Genomic DNA, 20,173 nt, shown 5'->3' with positions numbered 1-20,173 from the left:
CACGGAAGAAAAAACGGGCACGGATCACGGTACAACGGAACCACGTTTTGCGGGACATTAAAAAATACGGTCGTGTGCATGAGGCCTTATTCTAATCTTAGACATTTATGGCATACCCCCACCTACCTGGTGAGGCTGCTACTAGTGGCAAATTAAGGACTGGTAGCTATGAAGAGAACATGAGTTCTGCCACTTGTGTGACTTCTACAGGTGTAGGTCCCCAACATTGCATCTCAATCTATCAGACATTTATGACATCCTATGGATATGCTATAAATGTCCAACATGTTAAGTCCTTTGCTTAGTTAGGAGAACAGAAGTTTGCAATGCCACATATGCAATCTAATGAGATCATGGCATGCATACAGAGCCGAAATGGCTGGACATGATGTGGTAACCATTGTTGGGTCCTCATCTGGAATCATCTCAGCACAGTGATATCCTCTGACCCCAAAATTCTCCATGCATCTTCAACAGCTGTCATGTTCACGTTTGACTTTTATGAACTTGAACTGGCCTTAAAGGGGTTCTCAGACTGGAAACCCATGGCCAGGGGGCCAGAGATGGTGGCAAAGTCTTTTACACAAAACTATTGCAGATCAATGGCCATTTAGACAATGAGTGGCACAATTGTTTGGGTGCATGTAGGGCTGCAGTAAACGAATATTTTTGTAATCGAGTATTCTATCGATTATATTTCTCGATTCATCGAGTAATCTAATAAGAAAAAGCTACTTAAAATAACGTATGTAATTAGGTATGTATAAAGTTATTGGTTTGAAGGGGTTAATAACTTTATACATGCCTAATGCCAAGGTGCTTCCATTAACCCCTCCAAACCAATAACTTTATACATGCCCATTGGGTTTTGAGGGGTTAATGGAAGCACCTTGGCATTAGGCATGTATAAAGTTATTGGTTTGAAGAGGTTAATGAAAGCACCTTGGAGGTGCCTTCATTAACCCCTCTCTAAACCAATAACTTTATACATGCCAAGGTGGTGCTTGCAGCCTCCATTAACCACTCTCTCTCCATCTGCCTCCCCCCAGCCTCTGATCTGGCTCCCCCCCCAGCCTCTGATCTGCCTCCCCCCCCAGCCTCTGATCTGCCTCCCCCCCAGCCTCTGATCTGCCTCCCCCCAGCCTCTGATCTGCCTCCCCCCCAGCCTCTGATCTGCCTCCCCCCAGCCTCTGATCTGGCTCCCCCCCCCAGCCTCTGATCTGGCTCCCCCCCCCAGCCTCTGATCTGGCTCCCCCCCCCCCCAGCCTCTGATCTGGCTCCCCCCCCCCAGCCTCTGATCTGGCTCCCCCCCCAGCCTCTGATCTGGCTCCCCCCCCAGCCTCTGATCTGGCTCCCCCCCCAGCCTCTGATCTGGCTCCCCCCCCAGCCTCTGATCTGCCTCCCCCTCCAGCCTCTGATCTGCCTCCCCCCCCAGCCTCTGATCTGCCTCCCCTCCAGCCTCTGATCTGCCTCCCCTCCAGCCTCTGATCTGGCCTCCCCTCCAGCCTCTGATCTGCCTCCCCCTCCCAGCCTCTGATCTGCCTCCCCCCCCCCTCCCCCCAGCCTCTGATCTGCCTCCCCCCCTCCAGCCTCTGATCTGCCTCCCCCCCCCTCCCCCCAGCCTCTGATCTGCCTCCCCCCCCCTCCCCCCAGCCTCTGATCTGCCTCCCCCCCCCTCCCCCCAGCCTCTGATCTGCCTCCCCCCCCCTCCCCCCAGCCTCTGATCTGCCTCCCCCCCCCCTCCCCCCAGCCTCTGTTTTGCCTGCCCCCTCTGGTAACGCAACCCCCCCCTCCCTCCCCCCCCAGTATTAATCATTGGTGGCAGTGGCCACAGGGTCCCCCTCCCCCCCATCATTGGTGGCAGTGTCAGTTCCGATCGGAGCCCCAGCAGTGTAATGCTGGGGCTCCGATCGGTTACCATGGCAGCCAGGAGTCACGCTACTGAAGTCCTGGCTGCCATGGTATGGTAGTGAGCAGAGAGCAGCGCATTATACTCACGTGCGCTGTGGCCGCCGGTCGCTCCTTCTTCTGTCTGTGCGGCGGATTGCTAATGCTTACAGCATTAGCAATGCGCCGCACAGACCTATGAGAAGGAGCGACCGCCGGCCACAGCGCACGTGAGTATAATGCGCTGCTCTCTGCTCACTACCATACCATGGCAGCCAGGACTTCAGTAGCGTCCTGGCTGCCATGGTAACCGATCGGAGCCCCAGCATTACACTGCTGGGGCTCCGATCGGAACTGACACTGCCACCAATGATGGGGGGGAGGAGGGGGACCCTGTGGGATATGGCCGGCACATTCATTGGTGGCGCAGTGGCCACAGTCCCTCCCCTCCCCTCCTCCTCCTACTCAGTCCCTCCCCTCCTCCTCCTACTTGGTCTTCAGCGGCAGCCGCGCACAGTGGGGAGGGAGAGACTCCCTCCTCCTCCGCTCAGTCCTGCCTCTCTGGCCTCGGAGGACACGGAAGCGGTGAGTGAGACGCTTAATTTCACTCCCGCTCCGTGATCACGTGATCTAAACGATTCCTCGATGCAGGGAAACTGCATCGATGAATTTTTTGACTCGATTTAATCGAGTTATTCGAATAATCGTTTCAGCCCTAGGTGCATGCAGTTTCATTAATGTTGGCCGGCCGGCTTACACGGGGTAATGTACTGCCAATAACAGATGATTTTTCATGCTGCATAAAATATATCACATGAAAGTGTTAAAAGCCCCTACATTTTTGAGCATTGTGCTGTAATACAAATAGGGGATTTAAAGGAAAACTTCAGCGAGTCCACACTGTGACTAAATAAAACAGAAAAAATTTAAAAAATTAAAAAAAACACACGACAGCAGAAAACATCAAACATGACACGGACAAGGAAATAAAAGAAAAAACAGAAGAAAAAAAAAAAAAAAGAAAGCCACTAAAAATAGCACATGATTTGGTAAGTTTGATGAAATAAAATGGTCAGAACACAAAGCTTAATTTCTTTGCAAAAATAAATAAAAAGTTATAATGCCCAGGTGCAAGTGCAAAAATTATATATCATCAAATCATTTGCAACATCGGCAACACATTTGGAAGCAGAAAGGTGAAGAGGGATAGGTGGAACTTACGGATCTGAGCTGGTGATAGGAGCATGGGGCAAGCAATGAGCAGGTGAATATGAGTAATGTGTCCACTGGGTACCAGCCAGCACCGGGGTCTGAAATCACAGCAAAGGTGCATAAGAAATCACTCACACCTACCCCATTAACCCTCCCTCTACCTCTGAGCAGACAATATTCACATTACTTAGAGAAAAGAATGTCACATAACATGCACTTGTCCAACATTAGTAACCCCGCTATCAGGCTTAGCGCATGCATGAGAACCACTGTCAGATATTCAATATGACAGCCACACCTGGCAGGTTTGCTGCAGAAATTTCTGCTACTGTTGAGGTTTGTAAAACTCCAAGCACATGCGGCAGAAAGCCTCATTCAGTAGGGAACAAATGTGTAGTCCAAGAAAGTTCTGCAGCAAATCTGCAGCGTGTGCACATACCGTGTGATGGGTCAACCTCTATTGCTGTGCCAGTAAGAAGAATGATTTAACCCACTTTCAGGTGAAATTCCCAAGAGTGCTACCGCTATCTGATGTAAAGATGCGTAAACTTATTTAAGAGAAACTGGCCAGGGAGGAGGGGGGACCCATGGTCCTATGTTAGACCCTATTCTAGATCAATGGACATCCCAGTGGTGGGAACCCCAGCAAACAGACAGGGTAAGTAATACAGGTCATTTACAGCAAGCCCTTTTTAAGGACTACAGACCTCTTTGGGGACGGTTTTTACTATTATATTCTAATGGTTGGCCACTTTCTGGCTACTGCTGACCAATGTGTGTGTAAGGTACTTTCACACTAGGGTTATTCTTTTCCGGCACTGAGTTCCATCCTAGGGGCTCGATACCGGAAAAGAACTGATCAGTTTTATCCTAATGCATTCTGAATGGAGAGAAATCCGTTCTGAAGACATCCTGTTCAGTCTTTTTCACTTATCAGTCCAAAATTCCGGATCAGTTGCCGGAATGCCAGACCCGGCATTAAAAATACTGCAATGCCGGACCTGTTCTTCCGGTCTGCGCATGCGCAGACTGGTAAAAATGTGAAGAAGAAAAAAATAACGGATCAATTAACGGAGAGACAGATCAGTTCTTGCAATGCATTTGTAAGGCTACTTTCACACTAGCGTTCGGAGCGGGTCCGTCTGATGTTTCATCAGACGGATCCGCTCCTATAATGCAGACGTTTGCATCCGTTCAGAACGGATCCGTTCAGACTTTACATTGAAAGTCAATGGGGGACGGATCCGCTTGAAGATTGAGCCATATGGTGTCATCTTCAAGCGGATACGTCCCCATTGACTTCCATTATAAGTCGGAACGGATCCGCTCGCCTCCGCACAGCCAGGCGGACACCCGAACGCTGCTTGCGGCGTTCAGGTGTCCGCTCACTGAGCGGAGCGGAGGCTGAGCGCTGGCAGGCGGATGCATTCTCAGTGTATCCGCCTCCACTGAGAATGCATTAGGGCCAGACGGCTGCATTCAGGGCCGCTTGTGAGCCCCCTGAACGCAGGTGTGAAAGTAGCCTAAGACAGCTCCCCATCCGGATCAGTCTACAAATGCTGTCCGTTTGCATGCAGATTGCCAGATCACTCTGCCGCAGGTGTGAAAGTAGCCTTAGAGGATTATATGACACTATTATAGCCTTTAGTAATTTTCTGCACCATTTCTTGCTAGGTATGCCCTCGTGTTTACAAAGTCTTTTACGCAGTTCATGCAGAGGTCCTGTCCATAAAACGGCTACTGATGGAGGGTCATGTGATCAGGCAAATCACCTCCATGTGATGCTTTCTCCATTCATACACACTACACTTCCAACAACAAAGCATCAGTGGCAGGTGTAGTGTATATGAATGGAGGAGACATCACTTGTATTTAAATGGAAGAGACATCACATGGAGGCGATTTATCTGGTCACATGGCCCTCCATCAGCGGCCATCTTATGGACAGGACCTCTGTAGGGACAGCACAAAATACTTTGTAAACAAGGGGACATACCTTATAAAATATAGAAAATGGTGCAGAATTTCAGCAAAGGCTATAATAGTCAGTGCCATATACTCATCTCACAAACACATTGGTCAACAGTAACCAGAAAGTGGCCAACCCCTTTAAACATTTTGTTCCAAATGGTCTTTTAAAAAAAATTTCAACAGTTGTTCTTCTCCATCTTTCAGTTTCAGTGCATCTGCAGACGGGTGCTTCTCCTTCTCAGAGAACTCTATCAAAGAGCTCTCACAGTTGGGTCTCTTAACTTTCCCAACAGCTCATAAACTGATAAAATTGTAGTTTAAATGAGTGCATAAGAGCTGCCAGGTAACTAGAAAGGCTACATATCGAGCTGGCAGAGCGGCTCTCTGACAGATGCACTCAGGAGTGTGGAAATCGTATCGCCAGACGCCCAGAACATGCAGTTCCAAGTGCCGGGCAGGTAGTTTGTTGTTCAGTAGCTTAGCCCTTATCGGCGACAAGCTGGGCGTGGAGAGGCGTTCCCATGGTGATGGGGACGCTTGAAGTTAAAATATACAATCGGATTGGAGAAGACTCCAATCCGATGGCATCTTCTAAACCCGAGGTGTTCCCATGGTGATGGGGACGCACCTCTGACAGGGTGCTGCCATCCTCTGCACCTGAGGGGTTAATTGCGCGGACAGCAGCTACCTGTCAGAGGTCGGGTGCCGGGAATGCTTCTACAATGTTTGCATTGGTGGGCAGTGTGCCCCCCCCCCCCAGTATTAAAATCATTGGTGGGCAGTGCGCCCTCCCCCCTCCATCATTGGTGGCAGCGGCAGTTCCGATCCGAGTCCCAGCAATGTAATGCTGGGGCTCTGATCGGTTACCATGGCAGCCAGGACGCTACTGAAGTCCTGTCTGCCATGGTCAGTTACTCTGCAGCATTATACTTACATGCGCTGTAGCCGCCCAGCGCTCCTCCTTCTTGTAACTCACAGGTGGCGCGTTGTGGTGCATTGCTATAAGCATAAGGAGGAGCGCTGGGCGGATGGGACTCCGATCGGAACTGCCGCTGCCACCAATGATGGAGGGGGGAGGGCGCACTGCCCAACAATGATTTTAATACCGGGGGGAGCGCACTGCCCACCTATGCAAAACATTGTGGAAACATTCCTGGCACCCGACCTCTGACAGGGAGCTGTGATCACATTAAGGCTTCGTTCACACCAGGCAGTGCGTTCCGGGCCCAATTCTGTCCAGAATGCACTGCACCGCATTGCGGCCGGCTAACTATATTGTGGGGCAGGAGGGGGCGTAGTGTTCTGTTAAAGTGATTGGCACCATAACCATGTCCAACGGCTGCAATGCGATCAGCTGCACAGAATCGCAAGGCAAATTATGCCTGCGGTCCAGTCCAAACAAAATTCTGCAAGCAGCATTTTGACCGGACCTCAGGCATAATTGTGCCTTGCGATCCTGTGCATCCGATCTCCTGCGGCTGTGGCTACGGTGCCATTCACTTCAATGGATCGTCACGCCCCCTCCTGCCCCACAACATAGTGAGCTTGCTGTGATGTAGTGCATTCTGTACAGAATCATCTGGTGTGAACGAGGACTAAACTTGGAGTCATTTCACACCACAAAGACTGGAACGCAAGCCAGCCACCCCCTGCATAAGGAAACGTGGCGGTGCATTGAAATATGGTTTTGATTTAAAATAATTGTTTGTATCAGGACAAGTAGATTGTCCTGAGGGACAAGTAGATCAAGCCCCCGCTTTAGTTCTTCAACAAGTATTTTATTAAAAAAATTTATTTCCACACCCCTGTGCACTGAAAAAGAAAGCAGGAGAACACAAACTGTCAAAAAAAAAAAAACACTGGAAAAATGGTTTAGTCTATAAGTAGAACGCAATAAAATATATAAAATAAATAAAATACCCCAAAGTTGTCTGTAGCCTTCACAGTACATTCACAGGTGGCAGATACACTGGGGATCTGCAGTTGCAGATTTTCGTGCAGCAAATACGCACCTTTGTACTGTCCAGCAAAGTGGACGACATTTTAAGAAATCTCATACACTGCGTAAAAAATCTGCAGCGTAAATTGACCTGCAGAGCAGATTTGGAATCCACGGTCAGTCAACATGGGCCTCATGGACACAACCGGATCAGTTTTGCAGTCTGCAAATTGTGAATCCGCAACACATAGATCCTGGGTAAGTGCACATCGCCATTTTTTTTTTAAATTTAATTCCTGTAGAAATGTCCTATGCTTGTTCGCAAAACGGACAAGAACGGGACAGGTTCTATCACCCACCGCACCTGAATGGTCTCAGTGAGGCAAATCATTGCTGCAGAAATGGAAACAGACTATAGGGGCACCTTGGGAGTACCAATACTAGATCGGCAGGGGGTTTAAAGGGGAAGTACGGCCGTAAGCAGCTGCCATTAGAGCTTTTCTCCAAATCAGGAAATCACCTTATACTGCAGGACCATATCGACAGCCCAAATAACAATAGGAACACAGGCATTATGCTATTCCACCATACAATGTCACTGGCAGGGCTCACAGAACCTTACACAGCACCGACAGTAAGCGTCCATTAACACGTCCGTAGTGTATTACGGATCCGCAATACACCCGACCCGCACCCCCATAGAACTGCCTATTCTTGTCCGCAATTGCCGCGGACCGGAAGATTGGGTTACTGTTGACCAATGTGTTTGTGAGATGAGTATATGGCACTGACTATTATAGCCTTTGTGGAAATTTTGCGCCATTTTCTGTATTTTAGAAGGTATGTCCCCTTGTTTAACAAAGTCTTTTGTGCTGTCCCTACAGAGGTCCTGTCCATAAGATGGCCGCTGATAGAGGGTCATGTGACCAGGCAAATCACCTCCATGTAATGTCTTCTCCATTCAAATACACTGCACCTGCCACCGCAGTGTAGTTGAATGGAGGAGACATCACATGGAGGCGATTTGCCTGGTCACATGACCCTCCATCAGCGGCCATCTTATGGACAGGACCTCTGTAGGGACAGCACAAAAGACTTTGTAAACAAGGGGACATACCTTCTAAAATGCAGAAAATGGTGCAGCTTTTCGACAAAGACTATATAAGCAAGTTCCACATTGATCAACAGTAGCCAGAAAGTGGCCAACGCCTTTACGGATACTTCCAGAAGAGGTGGATATGATGTGGATTTTCCATTTGATTCAACAGCGTATTACAGTAGCACCAAAGGTAATAGGATTTTACCAAATCGCACCCACACATTGTGGAATCGGCCTGTGGGGCAGACTTTAAACCCACGGCATGGTAATTTACACGGCCAATTTCCCACCTTTATAGTGTACAGAATAGTATAGCAAATGGAGTTTTCCCCACTCCCACCCTGTATAATCTTTCCCAATTCAGACACGTAGAAGGAAGCCTCACCTCCACATCAGACAAGGTGGGCTGGTATTGCATGGCAGCAGCCGAGCACATTCCGCTGGCTCCGTGTTGCGACTCAAGTTGTGGGTATCTCCCCCCCCCGTCCATCACAGACACCGTGCAGGGCATTAGGATCCTTGAGGTATCATGGCATCAGTGGGTCTGGATTAATGAATACCTGAGCGAAGGAGACAGGAAGGAATGAAAATGATCAGAGTTAACACTTAAAATATACAAATAAATCCACCAACCGTAACAGTAAGCCAAAAGTATTAAAAGGGCACTGGTCAGCAGGATCAACCCCAGTGAACCATGCGGACTGCTGCTTTAAATGAACCCTTTTGGTGAAAATTTGTTCCTGAGGGGGAAAAAATTAAGATCTTTATGCAAATGAGGACTTCGGTGCACTGAGGGGCAAGGCCCACCCCTCTGTGCACCAAGACCCTCAATTGCTTAAAGAATTATGGGGTCATTTATCAAACTGGTGTAAAGTAGAAATGGGTTAGTTACCCATAGCAACCAGATTCCACCGTTCATTTTGGACAGCTCCTTTAGAAAATGAAAGGAGGAATCCGATTGGTTGCTATGGGGCAACTATGCCAGTTCTACTTTACACCGTTTTGATAAATGACCCCATTAAAGTCTTTATTTTTATTTTCTTCTTGCAATGCCGCCATCAATTTTCACAACACAGGTATTATTTTAATCAGCAAGATTAACCCTACAAGGCAGTCTACCTGGTGTGACTGGGTTGATCCTGCTGACAGGAGCTCTTACAAAACACTCTGCGCATAAGGGTCCATTCACACGTCCGTAGTGTATTGCGGATCCGCAATACACCTGGCCGGCACCCCCATAGAACTGCCTATGCTTATCCGCTACTGCGAACAAGAATAGGACATGTTCTATTTTTTTCGGGAGCCGTGGACCGGAAATGCAGATGTGGACAGCACAAGGTGTGCTGTCCGCATCCATTCCTGCCCCATTGAGAACTAATGGATCTGCACCATTCTACGGATGTGTGACTGGACCCTTACACTATGGTGAATGGACATAAAACTGTCAAAGTGAGACGCCAACCATGAGCCAAACTGACCAGTGGAAGCATGCCCAGCGACCAGCCGACATAGGGGCAGGAAAGTCATCATACAGTATGTCAGCAGCTGATCCTGGTGGACAGATGGATCAGGCAGATGCATTTCATCATGCCCAATTCCTTTGTTCTCAGGGAGAAAAAAAAAACCAGAGTTGTCCGGCATCTTCTTTCTCCTCTCCTCTCCCTGTTCAGGACACACGCATGCTCGGCTGAGCGGAGCAGGAGAGGTGGCTGTTGACAAATGATGTGTAAGGCCAAGCCATGCATGGTCAGCCTTCATTTTAAAGGGTTAAATACATACAGTTAGAAACTCGCTGTCCTCTTTAGTTCCCCATAGCAGTGAAGGATTACATGCACACTTAATTGAGCTAATGCTTACACTTGGACTCTGTCATTTAGGGCTGGCCAAGGCTGAAGGAACCAAGAACTTTACTTCAAGACACTCAACTATCCATTTATTATAACAGCTCCCTGTTCCGTTTTCAGAAGGCCATGACAGCATGCGATAGCTATGAGACATGGGATGCATAGTCACCAGCACTGCATGGTTCTCGTGTAACCGCCCAAGCCTCAGGGCTCTGTCCTCACGTACATACAAATAGCAGTATGTGGTCACACGTTTACACGCTACAGTTACCAAGCTTAACCCCTTCAGGACCCTGCCACTTTTCACCTTAAGGACCAGGCCACTTTTTGCATATCTGACATGTGTCACTTTATGTGGTGATAACTTGAAAACGCTTTTACTTATCCAGGCCATCCTCAGAATGTTTTCTCATCACATATTGTACTTCATGACACTGGTAAAATGGAGTAAAATTTTTTTATTTATAAAAAAAAAAAAAAAGCCAAATTAAAACAAAAAATGTAAAAAAAAAAAATATTTGCAAATTTCAATTTCTCTACTTTTATAATAGATAGTAATACCTCCAAAAATAGTTATTACTTTACATTCTCCATATGTCTCCTTCATGTTTGTATCATTTTGTGAATGTTATTTTATTTTTTGGGGATGTTACAAGGCTTAGAAGTTTAGAAGCAAATCTTGAAATTTTTCTGAAAATTTCTAAAACCCAATTTTTAAAGGGTTTCTAATCTATCACCTCGTTTTCACATAATTAGCCATCAGACACTAGCGATCCGCTAGTGTCTGCTCTACCAAACAATGCTATTATAATACCTTTGTGTGCAGCCGTTTGCCTAAAAAAACGTACTTTTATTGATATGCTAATGAGCCTCTAGGTGCTATGGGGGCATCTTTTCAGCACCTAGAGGCTCGGTCTACTCACACAAAATGCCGCCCAGCGCGTCCCTCCAGCCCTCCCATCTCCTCTGGAATGCGATCCTCCCTCTGAGCCAGCGGAAGAATTTGCGCGCCTGCGCCGTGCGAGTCTGTATTCGGCGCAGGTGCAGTGACTGTCTGAACGCTCCCTGCGCCGGCATCTCCACTGCGCCATCTGTTCCTCGGAGCACTCTGACGTAATCGGCGCAGTGGAGATGTCTGTGCAGGGAGCGGTCAGACATTCACTGTGCCTGCGCCGAATACAGACGTGCACGGCGCAGGCGCGAGAATTTGTCCGCTGGCTCAGAGGGAGGATCGCATTCCAGAGGAGATGGGCGGGCTGGAGGGACGCGCTGGGCGGCATTTTGTGTGAGTAGACCGAGCCTCTAGGTGCTGAAGACGCCCCCATAGCACCTAGAGGCTCAATAGCATAACAATAAAAGTTCATTTTTTAGGCAAACGGCTGCACAAAAAAGGTATTATAATAGCATTGTTTGGTAGAGCAGACACTAGCGGATCGCTACTGTCTGATGGCTAATTATGTCAAAACGAGGCGATAGAAACCCTTTAAGGACCAGTTCAGGTCTGAAGTCACTTTGTGGGACTTGCATAATAGAAACCACCCCACCTCATTTACAAACTACACCCCTCAAGGTATTCAAAACTGATTTTACAAACTATGTTAACCCCTTTGGTGTTCCCCAAGAATTAATGGAAAATATAGATACAATTTCACTTTTTTGGCAGAATTTCCATTTTAATCAATTTTTTCCAGTTACAAAGCAAGGGTTAACAGCCAAACAAAACTCAATATTTATGGCCCCGATTCTGTAATTTACAGAAACGCCCCATATGTGGTTGTAAAATGCTGTACGGGCACACGGCATTGTGCAGAAGGAAAGGAACACCATACAGTTTTTGGAAGGCAGATTTTGCTGGACATGTCACATTTAAAGACCCCCTGATGCACCCCTAGAGTAGAAACTCCAAAAAAGTGACCCCATTTTGGAAACTATGGGATAAGGTGGCAGTTTTGTTGGTACTATTTTAGGGTACATATGATTTTTGGTTGCTCTATATTACACTTTTTGTGAGGCAAGGTAACAATTGGCTGCGAGTGTAATACAGTGTGTATTACACATACGGCTTCCTGCCATCGGGTCCCCGTCACAGCAGCACGGAGACCCGATGGCAGCTCCAATCACCACCCGACATCGCACGTGCTGCAGTCAGCGCTGACCGCGGCACATCAAGGGTTAATGTCCTGGCATCTGTGATTTCAACGATGCCGGCGTGTGCAGCAGGGGTCCGGCTATCAGTGACTGCCGGACCCCTGCCGCTGATCGGGCGGGTGCAAGTACATGTACGTCATGGATCTTTAAGTCCCGGACAAAAATGACGTACATGTATGTCATGGGTCCTTAAGGGGTTAAAGGGGTTTGCATTGTCAGTTTGCATTGACAGCCTATAAAATAATCATTTATGAAGGCAGCTGTAATTTTGTAATGTATTTCTTTTACCTTTATTGTTCCGATCTCCTATTCTTGGCTGTGGTCACATGACCATGTCCATGCTGCGCTTGATGTCATGCCCATGGCCATGTATAAGCAGCAAGAGGGGCAGTGATAGGGGTGTGTCTATGTAGCTAGCTGGTGGGAGGAGCTATAAACTAGCTGGGTGTGTCTGTATCTAGCTGGTGGGAGGAGCTATAATCTAGCTGGGTGTTAGCGGCAGTGATAGGGGAGTGTCTATATGTAACTAGCTGGTGGGTGGAGCTATAAACTAGATGGGTATTAGGGGCAGTGATAGGGGTGTGTATGTAACCAGCTGGGTGGGAGGAGCTATAATCTAGCTGGGTGTTAGCGGCAGTGATAGACACTCCCCTATGTAACTGGCTGGTGGTAGCAAATCAAAACACGATCAACTGACCAACCAATCATTTTAGGGGATAGAATAAAAAAAAATTATATATATATATATATATATATATATATATATATATATATATATATATGTGTATATTTATATATATATATATATATATATATATATATATATATATATACACACACACACACACTTCAAACTTTAATGTTTACTTTTTTTTTTAATTGTTATTCAGAGAGAACATTACTGAAAGGCGATTTAAAACTATCAGGCAACAGTTACGGGCTTGAGTGAAATACTATAGGTCTTAATATGGTCGCTATCACTCGCTATGCACTCTATTTGAGAGGTCAGTTACCTCACAAATACTCTGTAGCTATTGCTAGCAATCTGTTAGGTATCAAGTGCACGATACTGTAGATCAGATCCATTGAGAGAGCGATGGTACTACTCCTCGAAAGGATGTGTAATAGCGCCAGAGCTTCCTAGGTGTAATACACTGTGGTGTGATCCCTAATGTAGCTGGTGGGAGGAGCTATAAACTAGCTGGGTGTTAGGGTCAGTGAAAGGGCGTGTCTATGTAACTAGCTGGGCATTAGGGGCAGTGACTGGGAAGTGTCTATGTAACTAGCTGGTGGGTGGAGCTATAAACTAGCTGGGTGTTAGATACACCCCTATCACTGCCCCTAACACCCAGCTTGTGTATAGCTCCTCCCACCAGCTAGTTACATAGACACACCCCTATCACTGCCCCTATGTAACTAGTTGGTGGGAGGAGCTATAAACTAGCTGGGTGTTAGGGGCGGTGCTGGAGATGTGGCAGAGAAAGGCGAAGTGCATCATAGGTTTGGTTGGATACAGCAACAGGAAGTGCTACCTACATGATGTAATAAACCAGGCTGATTTCCAGCCTCGTATAACCCGTATAACAAGGCCTGATTATTGCATTAAAGGGGTTGTCTAGGTTCAAAGCTGAACCTGGACATACCCTTATTTTCACCCAGGGGCTGAGGTGTTGGCATCGCCGCAGCTCATGCTCCAATGCACTCCCTTGCCCTGCACTATATGGTGCAGGGCAAGGGCTCTTTTGTATACAATAACACACTGCCGGGCAGAGGCTTCCGCCCAGCAGTGTGTTCGGTGACGTCACCAGCTCTGATGGGTGTGCTTTAGTGCTGCCCTAGCCGTTTTACTGGCTATGGCAGCGCAAAAACCCGCCCATCAGTGCCAGTGACATCACCGGGCTTCCTGTCAGCCCCATGGAGAGCCCGATTAGTCACCGGAACTCCTGAAAAAGGCCTTTGCCCTGCGCGATTTAGCACAGGGCAAAGGAGAGCATCGGAGTATGAACTGCTCCGATGCTCATGTCAGGGGTGCTGCCTGGGTGAAAATGGAGGTATGTCCAGGTTCAGCTCTGAACCCAGACAACCCCTTTAAAAGGGGTTGTCCAGGGCTTATCCTGTTCATCTCCAGGCCTGGAAACGCATTAATGATCAAACACTTTCTTGCGATTTAGCACACGTGGTTGTTTAACGGCCCTTTATTTGCTGAGCTACCAAAATATTTTTTACATGTTACATAGGGCTCTTTACTAATATGTATTTTTTTTTTGTTTTTTTTTCATTTTACTTTATTTGAGGAAATCTATTTTACCTGGGGAATAAAGAGACCTCTGCGAGGCATTTATACCATTTGTTTTTTCTTTTCCACTTTTCCACTGTAGCTGGAGGATGAAAGGGATCTAAAAAAGCCCCAGATACACGGAAAAGCCCCTTGTTGGAGCATTTTACACATGTAGAACTGATCTGGGTTACCCAGCAGATCTGCTCTGCCTAACAGAAGCAGTGACATTGCCACTTCCTCTATTCTCTGTATCTGGGGGAAAAAAAGGTGGCGGAAGAGGTAATAGACCACTTCTGTCTTCTACTCAGATCCTCACAGAGGACATGCACTGTCAAGGGGGTGGTCCCCAGGCTGATTCTCAAGGGCGGAGTTGTGATGCTGTCCAATCAGATGGACACAGTTTATTGTAGTAGGTTACCACAGAGACACAAAGGTCTGCATATGGGCTGCACAAACAAAAATTGTATGAGATTTTTATGCAGGACCCGAAGAAGAAGAAGAAAAAAAAAAAAAAAAAAAGTTTTTTTTTATATTCTAGATGCATTAGAGCCATTAAAAATAATGGATGCAAAAGTGGACAATCAATATTATCGTCTTGGAGTGGCCAAAGTCCAAATTTAAATCTATATTGAGTAGGGATCGACCGATATTGATTTTTTAGGGCCGATACCGATAATTTGTGAACTTTCAGGCCGATAGCCGATAATTTATACCGATATTCTGGGAATTTTTATTTAAAAAAATAAAATAAAATAATTCCCACAAATCTGCTGAAAATTAATGTTTATTGTTAATGTGTAGTTTTTATTTTTGTAAATCTTTCTTTTTCATTTATACTTAATATTTTGGTGTTTTATTTTTGTAACTTTTTTTTTTTACTAACTTTTAGCCCCCTTAGGGACTAGAACCCTTGTCCTTTTCACCCTGATAGAGATCTATCAGGGTGAATAGGAGCTCACACTGTCCCTGCTGCTCTGTGCTTTGTGCACACAGCAGCATGGAGCTTACCATGGCAGCCAGGGCTTCAATAGCGTCCTGGCTGCCATGGTAACCGATCGGAGCCCCAGCATTAAACTGCTGGGGCTCCAATCGGAGGAGGGGATCCTGTGGAGGGGCGCACTGCGCCACCAATGCTTAATACTGGGGGGGCTTGGGGGGGGAGGCGCACTGCGCCGCCAATGCTTAATACTGGGGGGGAGGGGGGGCGCACTGCGCCACCAATGTCTAATACTGGGGTTGGGGGGGGGGGGCGCACTGCACCACCAATGAAGATTAAAGGGGTTGTCCAAGTTATATTTCTTGATGACCCGGCACCCCCTCCGATCAGCTGTTTGAAGAGGAGACTCGCACAGCGCTGCCTCCTCTTCACTGTTTACCTTCTAGCCGTTGCATCTGCAGTGGTGAGCAGGTGTAATTACACCCAAGCCGTCCTATTCAAATGAATAAGAAGGCTTGGGTGTAATTACACCTGCTCACCACTGCAGATGCAACGGCTAGAAGGTAAACAGTGAAGAGGAGGCAGCGCTGACACCGTGCGAGTCTCCTCTTCAAACAGCTGATCGGAGGGGGTGCCGGGTGTCGGACCCCCTCCGATCCGATATGGATGACCTATCCTGGGGATAGGTCATCAATAAATATAACTTGGACAACCCCTCTCTCATTTATTCATATACAGGAGGCGGGAGCTGCAGAATCACATAGCCGGCTCCCGACCTCTATGAGCAGTAGCTGCGATCCGCGGCACCTGAGGGGTTAACTACCGCAGATCGCAGCTACCGCTCATAGAGGTCGGGAGCCGGCTATGTGATCCTGCAGCTCCCGCCTCCTGTATATGAATAAATGAGAGATTAAGCTTCATTGGTGGCGCAGTGGCCATAGCTCCTCCCCTCCTCTTGTCCCCTGTCCTGTCATTGGCGGCAGCAGCACAGGGGGAGGAGACACTGCTTCCTTCCCCCCTGTGCTGCTAAGGGGAACACTGAGAGCGCGATCTGTGTTCCCCATACGCTATCGGAATATCGTCAAAATAAATGCCGATATCGATAGCGTTCAAAATCCTGAATATCGGCCGATAATATCGGTAAATCCGATAATCGGTCGATCCCTAATATTGAGAATACACAGTTGAAAATAGAAGACCACCAAGACTTGCCGCAGGTAAATTGCAATACTTTCAATGGGGGACATTTATCAATGCTTTTACGTAAAAAAAGTTGCCCATTATTGCAAATGGCACCTTTGGCTTAGCGAAAAGGGCGTGGCTTTGCCCCGCTGCCACATTTACTTTAACTTTCATCAGAAAATTGCGAAAGTTATAGCTTAAAGGGAACCTGTCACTAGTTTTATGGTGTCCTAATTAAGGGCAACATAAATAAGTGACTGATTCTCTTAGCAAAATGCTGGGTCACTTTCTTTAATTGACCCAGTCAATCTGCCAACATCTTGTATTGAAAAGCTCCAGCTGATAATGATGAGTCATGAATATTCACGAGCTCCTGACTCTCCCAGCCTACCTGCTGCTGAATGACAGTTTGTTTCCATAGGAATCAGCAGCAGGTGGGCAGGGGAGTGGCTATAGCTCTGAATTAAATATATGCTGGACTCAATGACATCATGCTGGACTCAAATCAGCTCATTAGCATGCGGCATCTTTGTGTGTATATTATGAGGTAACCATCTGTCACACCAGTAAGTGAATACATCTAAGGTACTTTTTAGTAGTTAATGATTGTATATAATTAGTTAGATTATAATCAAATATCCACATGACAGGTTCCCTTTAAGTCTATGCCAGCCTGTAGCTGGCGTAGACTTTGGTTTCTCGCGCGCCCCAGGCGCATCTCACACCAGGGCAGGGTTATCCAGACTGGAGGATGGATCTGCCAGTCTTTATAGATCTCGCCCCAATGATTATCTTTTCTCAAAGAATTAAAAAATTTAATAAGCCTAGAGTAGGGGAGACTTAATAAGCAAACTGTGCCAGATTCTAGCAGAAATTGCATCAAAAAGTGAAGTAATCAACTGTTTTAAAAAGAGTCCAGAAAAAAGGGGAGAAAACCTTCAGGATTCATCATCAATATCAAATTGGTGGGGGTCCGACTTCTGGCACCCCCGCTGAACAGCTGTTTGAAGAGACCACAGCACTTAGGCGAGCGTCACGGCCTCCTCGCAGCTTACCAAGCACAGCGCCATCCATCCACTGGATTGCACCTCAGCCCCATCATCTATTTATTCTACTCACTTATATAGCACCGACATATTCCGCAGCGCTTTACAGCCATTAGCATCAAGCTGTCCCCAATGGGGCTCACAATCTAAGGTCCCTATCAGTCTGTTTTTGGAGTGTGGGAGGAAACCAGGAGGAAGAACATACAAATTCCATGCAGATGTTGTCCTGGCACCAGTGCTAACCACTGAGCCACCGTGCTGCTCACATGAATGGGAGTGAACTGTGCCTAGGTCATGTGACCAATGAACGTGATGTCACTGGCCTAGGAGGAGGCCGCAGTGATCCCCAGAGCTGCAGCCTCTTCAAACTGATCGATAGGAGTACAGAGGGTCAGCCCCCTGCGGATCCAATATTGATGACCTATCCTGAAGATAGGCCATCAATAGCAAGAACTCCGACAACCCCTTTAAATTATGGTGCCATTTTGATTTCATGTTCAAAATGAAAAAAACTCCCTGAGTATTCGCATTCATCTAGGAGCAGCAATCACATGAACTAAGCAGTGTGGCCCGCAAATTTCAGAACCCTGGGCCACAATCAAAACCCCTTTAAAAGGGATATTACAGCGGAATACAAAATAAATAAAATAGCTGATGCCCACCTCAGGTAAATTGGCTGTGCCCAGGTTCCTTCTGTGCTCCACTTCCTGCTCCTGTCCCAAAATAGCAAGTGGCGGCTGTGAATGCCACTCAGCCAAAGGCCTCAGTGATAGTGTTTTGCAAGCCACAATTTGCGGAACGGAACTCCTATAATAGAAATGCCTATTCTTGTATGCAAAACGGACAAGAATAGGACATGTTTTTTTAGCAGTCACACGGAGTACTCTCCGCATCTTTAGTGTCCCCACTGAAGTGAGTGGGTCCGCATCCGAGCCGCAAAAATGCTGCTCGAATGTGGACCCAAACAAGGTGTGTGTGCATGAGCCCAAACACTGGTGATCCACCCCAGCCAGTGATCGGAAAAAAGGGTCGAACCCGAATAAGGAAGTGAAGACTGAAACAGCAGGGGGAGGATTGTTAAGGTGAGTACTTACTGTTCGTTACTTTAGCCCCCCCATTTATTATTTATATTTCTACATATGCCATCTGTCACATCCTCATGGAACTACATACCTTTGCATAGTGTTCAGTGTCAATGGCTGAGGTGACGTTACATGACATGAAGGGCTAGAGACCACCCACCCGACAATTCACCGCTATTAGGCGCCTAAACTAATATCATGAGAAGTAAAAGAACACTGCCAGAGCCGGTTCAGCTACAAACGTATGCAGCCTGTTACACATCTGTGAGGAAGTGACAGGTCCTCTTTTCAAAACCAAGGCTTTATGATAACTGAATGCCCACAGCAAAATCTCACCACAATCTAAGGGTCCATTCACACGTCCGCAAAATGGGTTCGTTGCGGAACAGATCCGAACTGATTCATTATCAATGTTGCCGCAAAAGATGCGGACAGCACACAGCACTTCCGTTCCGCAAAAAAATAGAACATGTCCTATTGTTGTCCGCAGACACTGACAAGAAAAGGCATTTCTATTTGCGGAACGCACATGGCCGGTGTCAGCGCTTTGCGGATCCACGCTTTGCAGACAGCAAAACACTTGTGGACATGTGAATGGACCCCAAGGGTGAATTATTTATTTAATTTTTTGTTACTCTTTCAATGATTGTTTTAGGACACACAGAGCGCTTTAGTTTTATATAAAGGGGAAATGGAAAAATGCTAATGTCTCTCTTTTCATCCTTTTAGGATTTAACATACCGTAGTTAGTTTAACCAAACAAACTTATGTCAGAAAAATAATCCACGCACGCCTGTGTTTAACGATACCAAATAAGTGCACTTTACCCCACCGACATCATTGCTATAACACTCTAGGGTGCCTCCAGCTTGTAGGTTACAGGGGGCACAAAGCACCCATGGGCAAAAATGTTTGATGTATGCAAGAGTACAGGGTCACGCTAGGAAGACAAATAGTGACAGGCAATGACGATTATTCTAAGACCTAGGTGCTTTATTATATATAGTACACCCACCGAAAATACATCATGGGCTTACATATCTGCTCTTAACATTTTTTTTTATTATTCATTATGTATTTCTTTAACTTTCACTATTGTTTTTCTCTTTCCTTTCTTTTTTAAAACAGTTTATGAAGCTGGGATAACATCATAGATTACGGTGACCTGCATACGGAGGACACAGATCATATCTTCCCAGCATTTTCCTCTACCCCGTGTTAAAACTACTGTAATTCACAGCGCTCCATGCCAATGGCCTGAACGCAGAAAGCAAGCTGCTAAACTATACAGATGGTGCTTCACAGAGGTCAAAGAACCGGTCCAAAAACATGCCACATACAAAATTAACTTGGTTGGAGCTCCAAAGTTTAAAAGGGAATCTGTCACCAGAATCATCACCATGAAACTAAAACGGTTGTCTTGCAGCACTTACTACCTCCTTTCTAGATGTGCTTTTCTTTCCGTGCTGCTTGGTTTCCATCTCGAAAATAATCCACTTTATTCCTTATGCAAATGAGCCAGTAAGGTGCCCAGAGGGGCGTTATTTT

At 46.7% G+C, this 20,173-nt stretch overlaps 1 protein-coding gene across 1 annotated transcript in view; it reads right to left on the bottom strand.

Annotated features, from left to right (window-relative positions):
- The window catches only part of SBNO2 (strawberry notch homolog 2), an 84,037-nt gene that overhangs the window by 45,987 nt on the left and 17,877 nt on the right, over positions 1-20,173 (bottom strand). Inside the window, 2 exon segments of the mRNA XM_044269392.1 lie at positions 3,109-3,197; positions 8,494-8,668. Of these exon segments, the coding sequence (XP_044125327.1) occupies positions 3,109-3,197; positions 8,494-8,619 (215 nt within the window). The 5' untranslated portion in view covers positions 8,620-8,668.

This window comes from Bufo gargarizans, chromosome 1 (assembly GCF_014858855.1).
Source record: "Bufo gargarizans isolate SCDJY-AF-19 chromosome 1, ASM1485885v1, whole genome shotgun sequence".
Lineage (NCBI taxonomy): Eukaryota > Metazoa > Chordata > Amphibia > Anura > Bufonidae > Bufo > Bufo gargarizans.
This window is presented reverse-complemented; position numbering and strand designations above follow the sequence as displayed.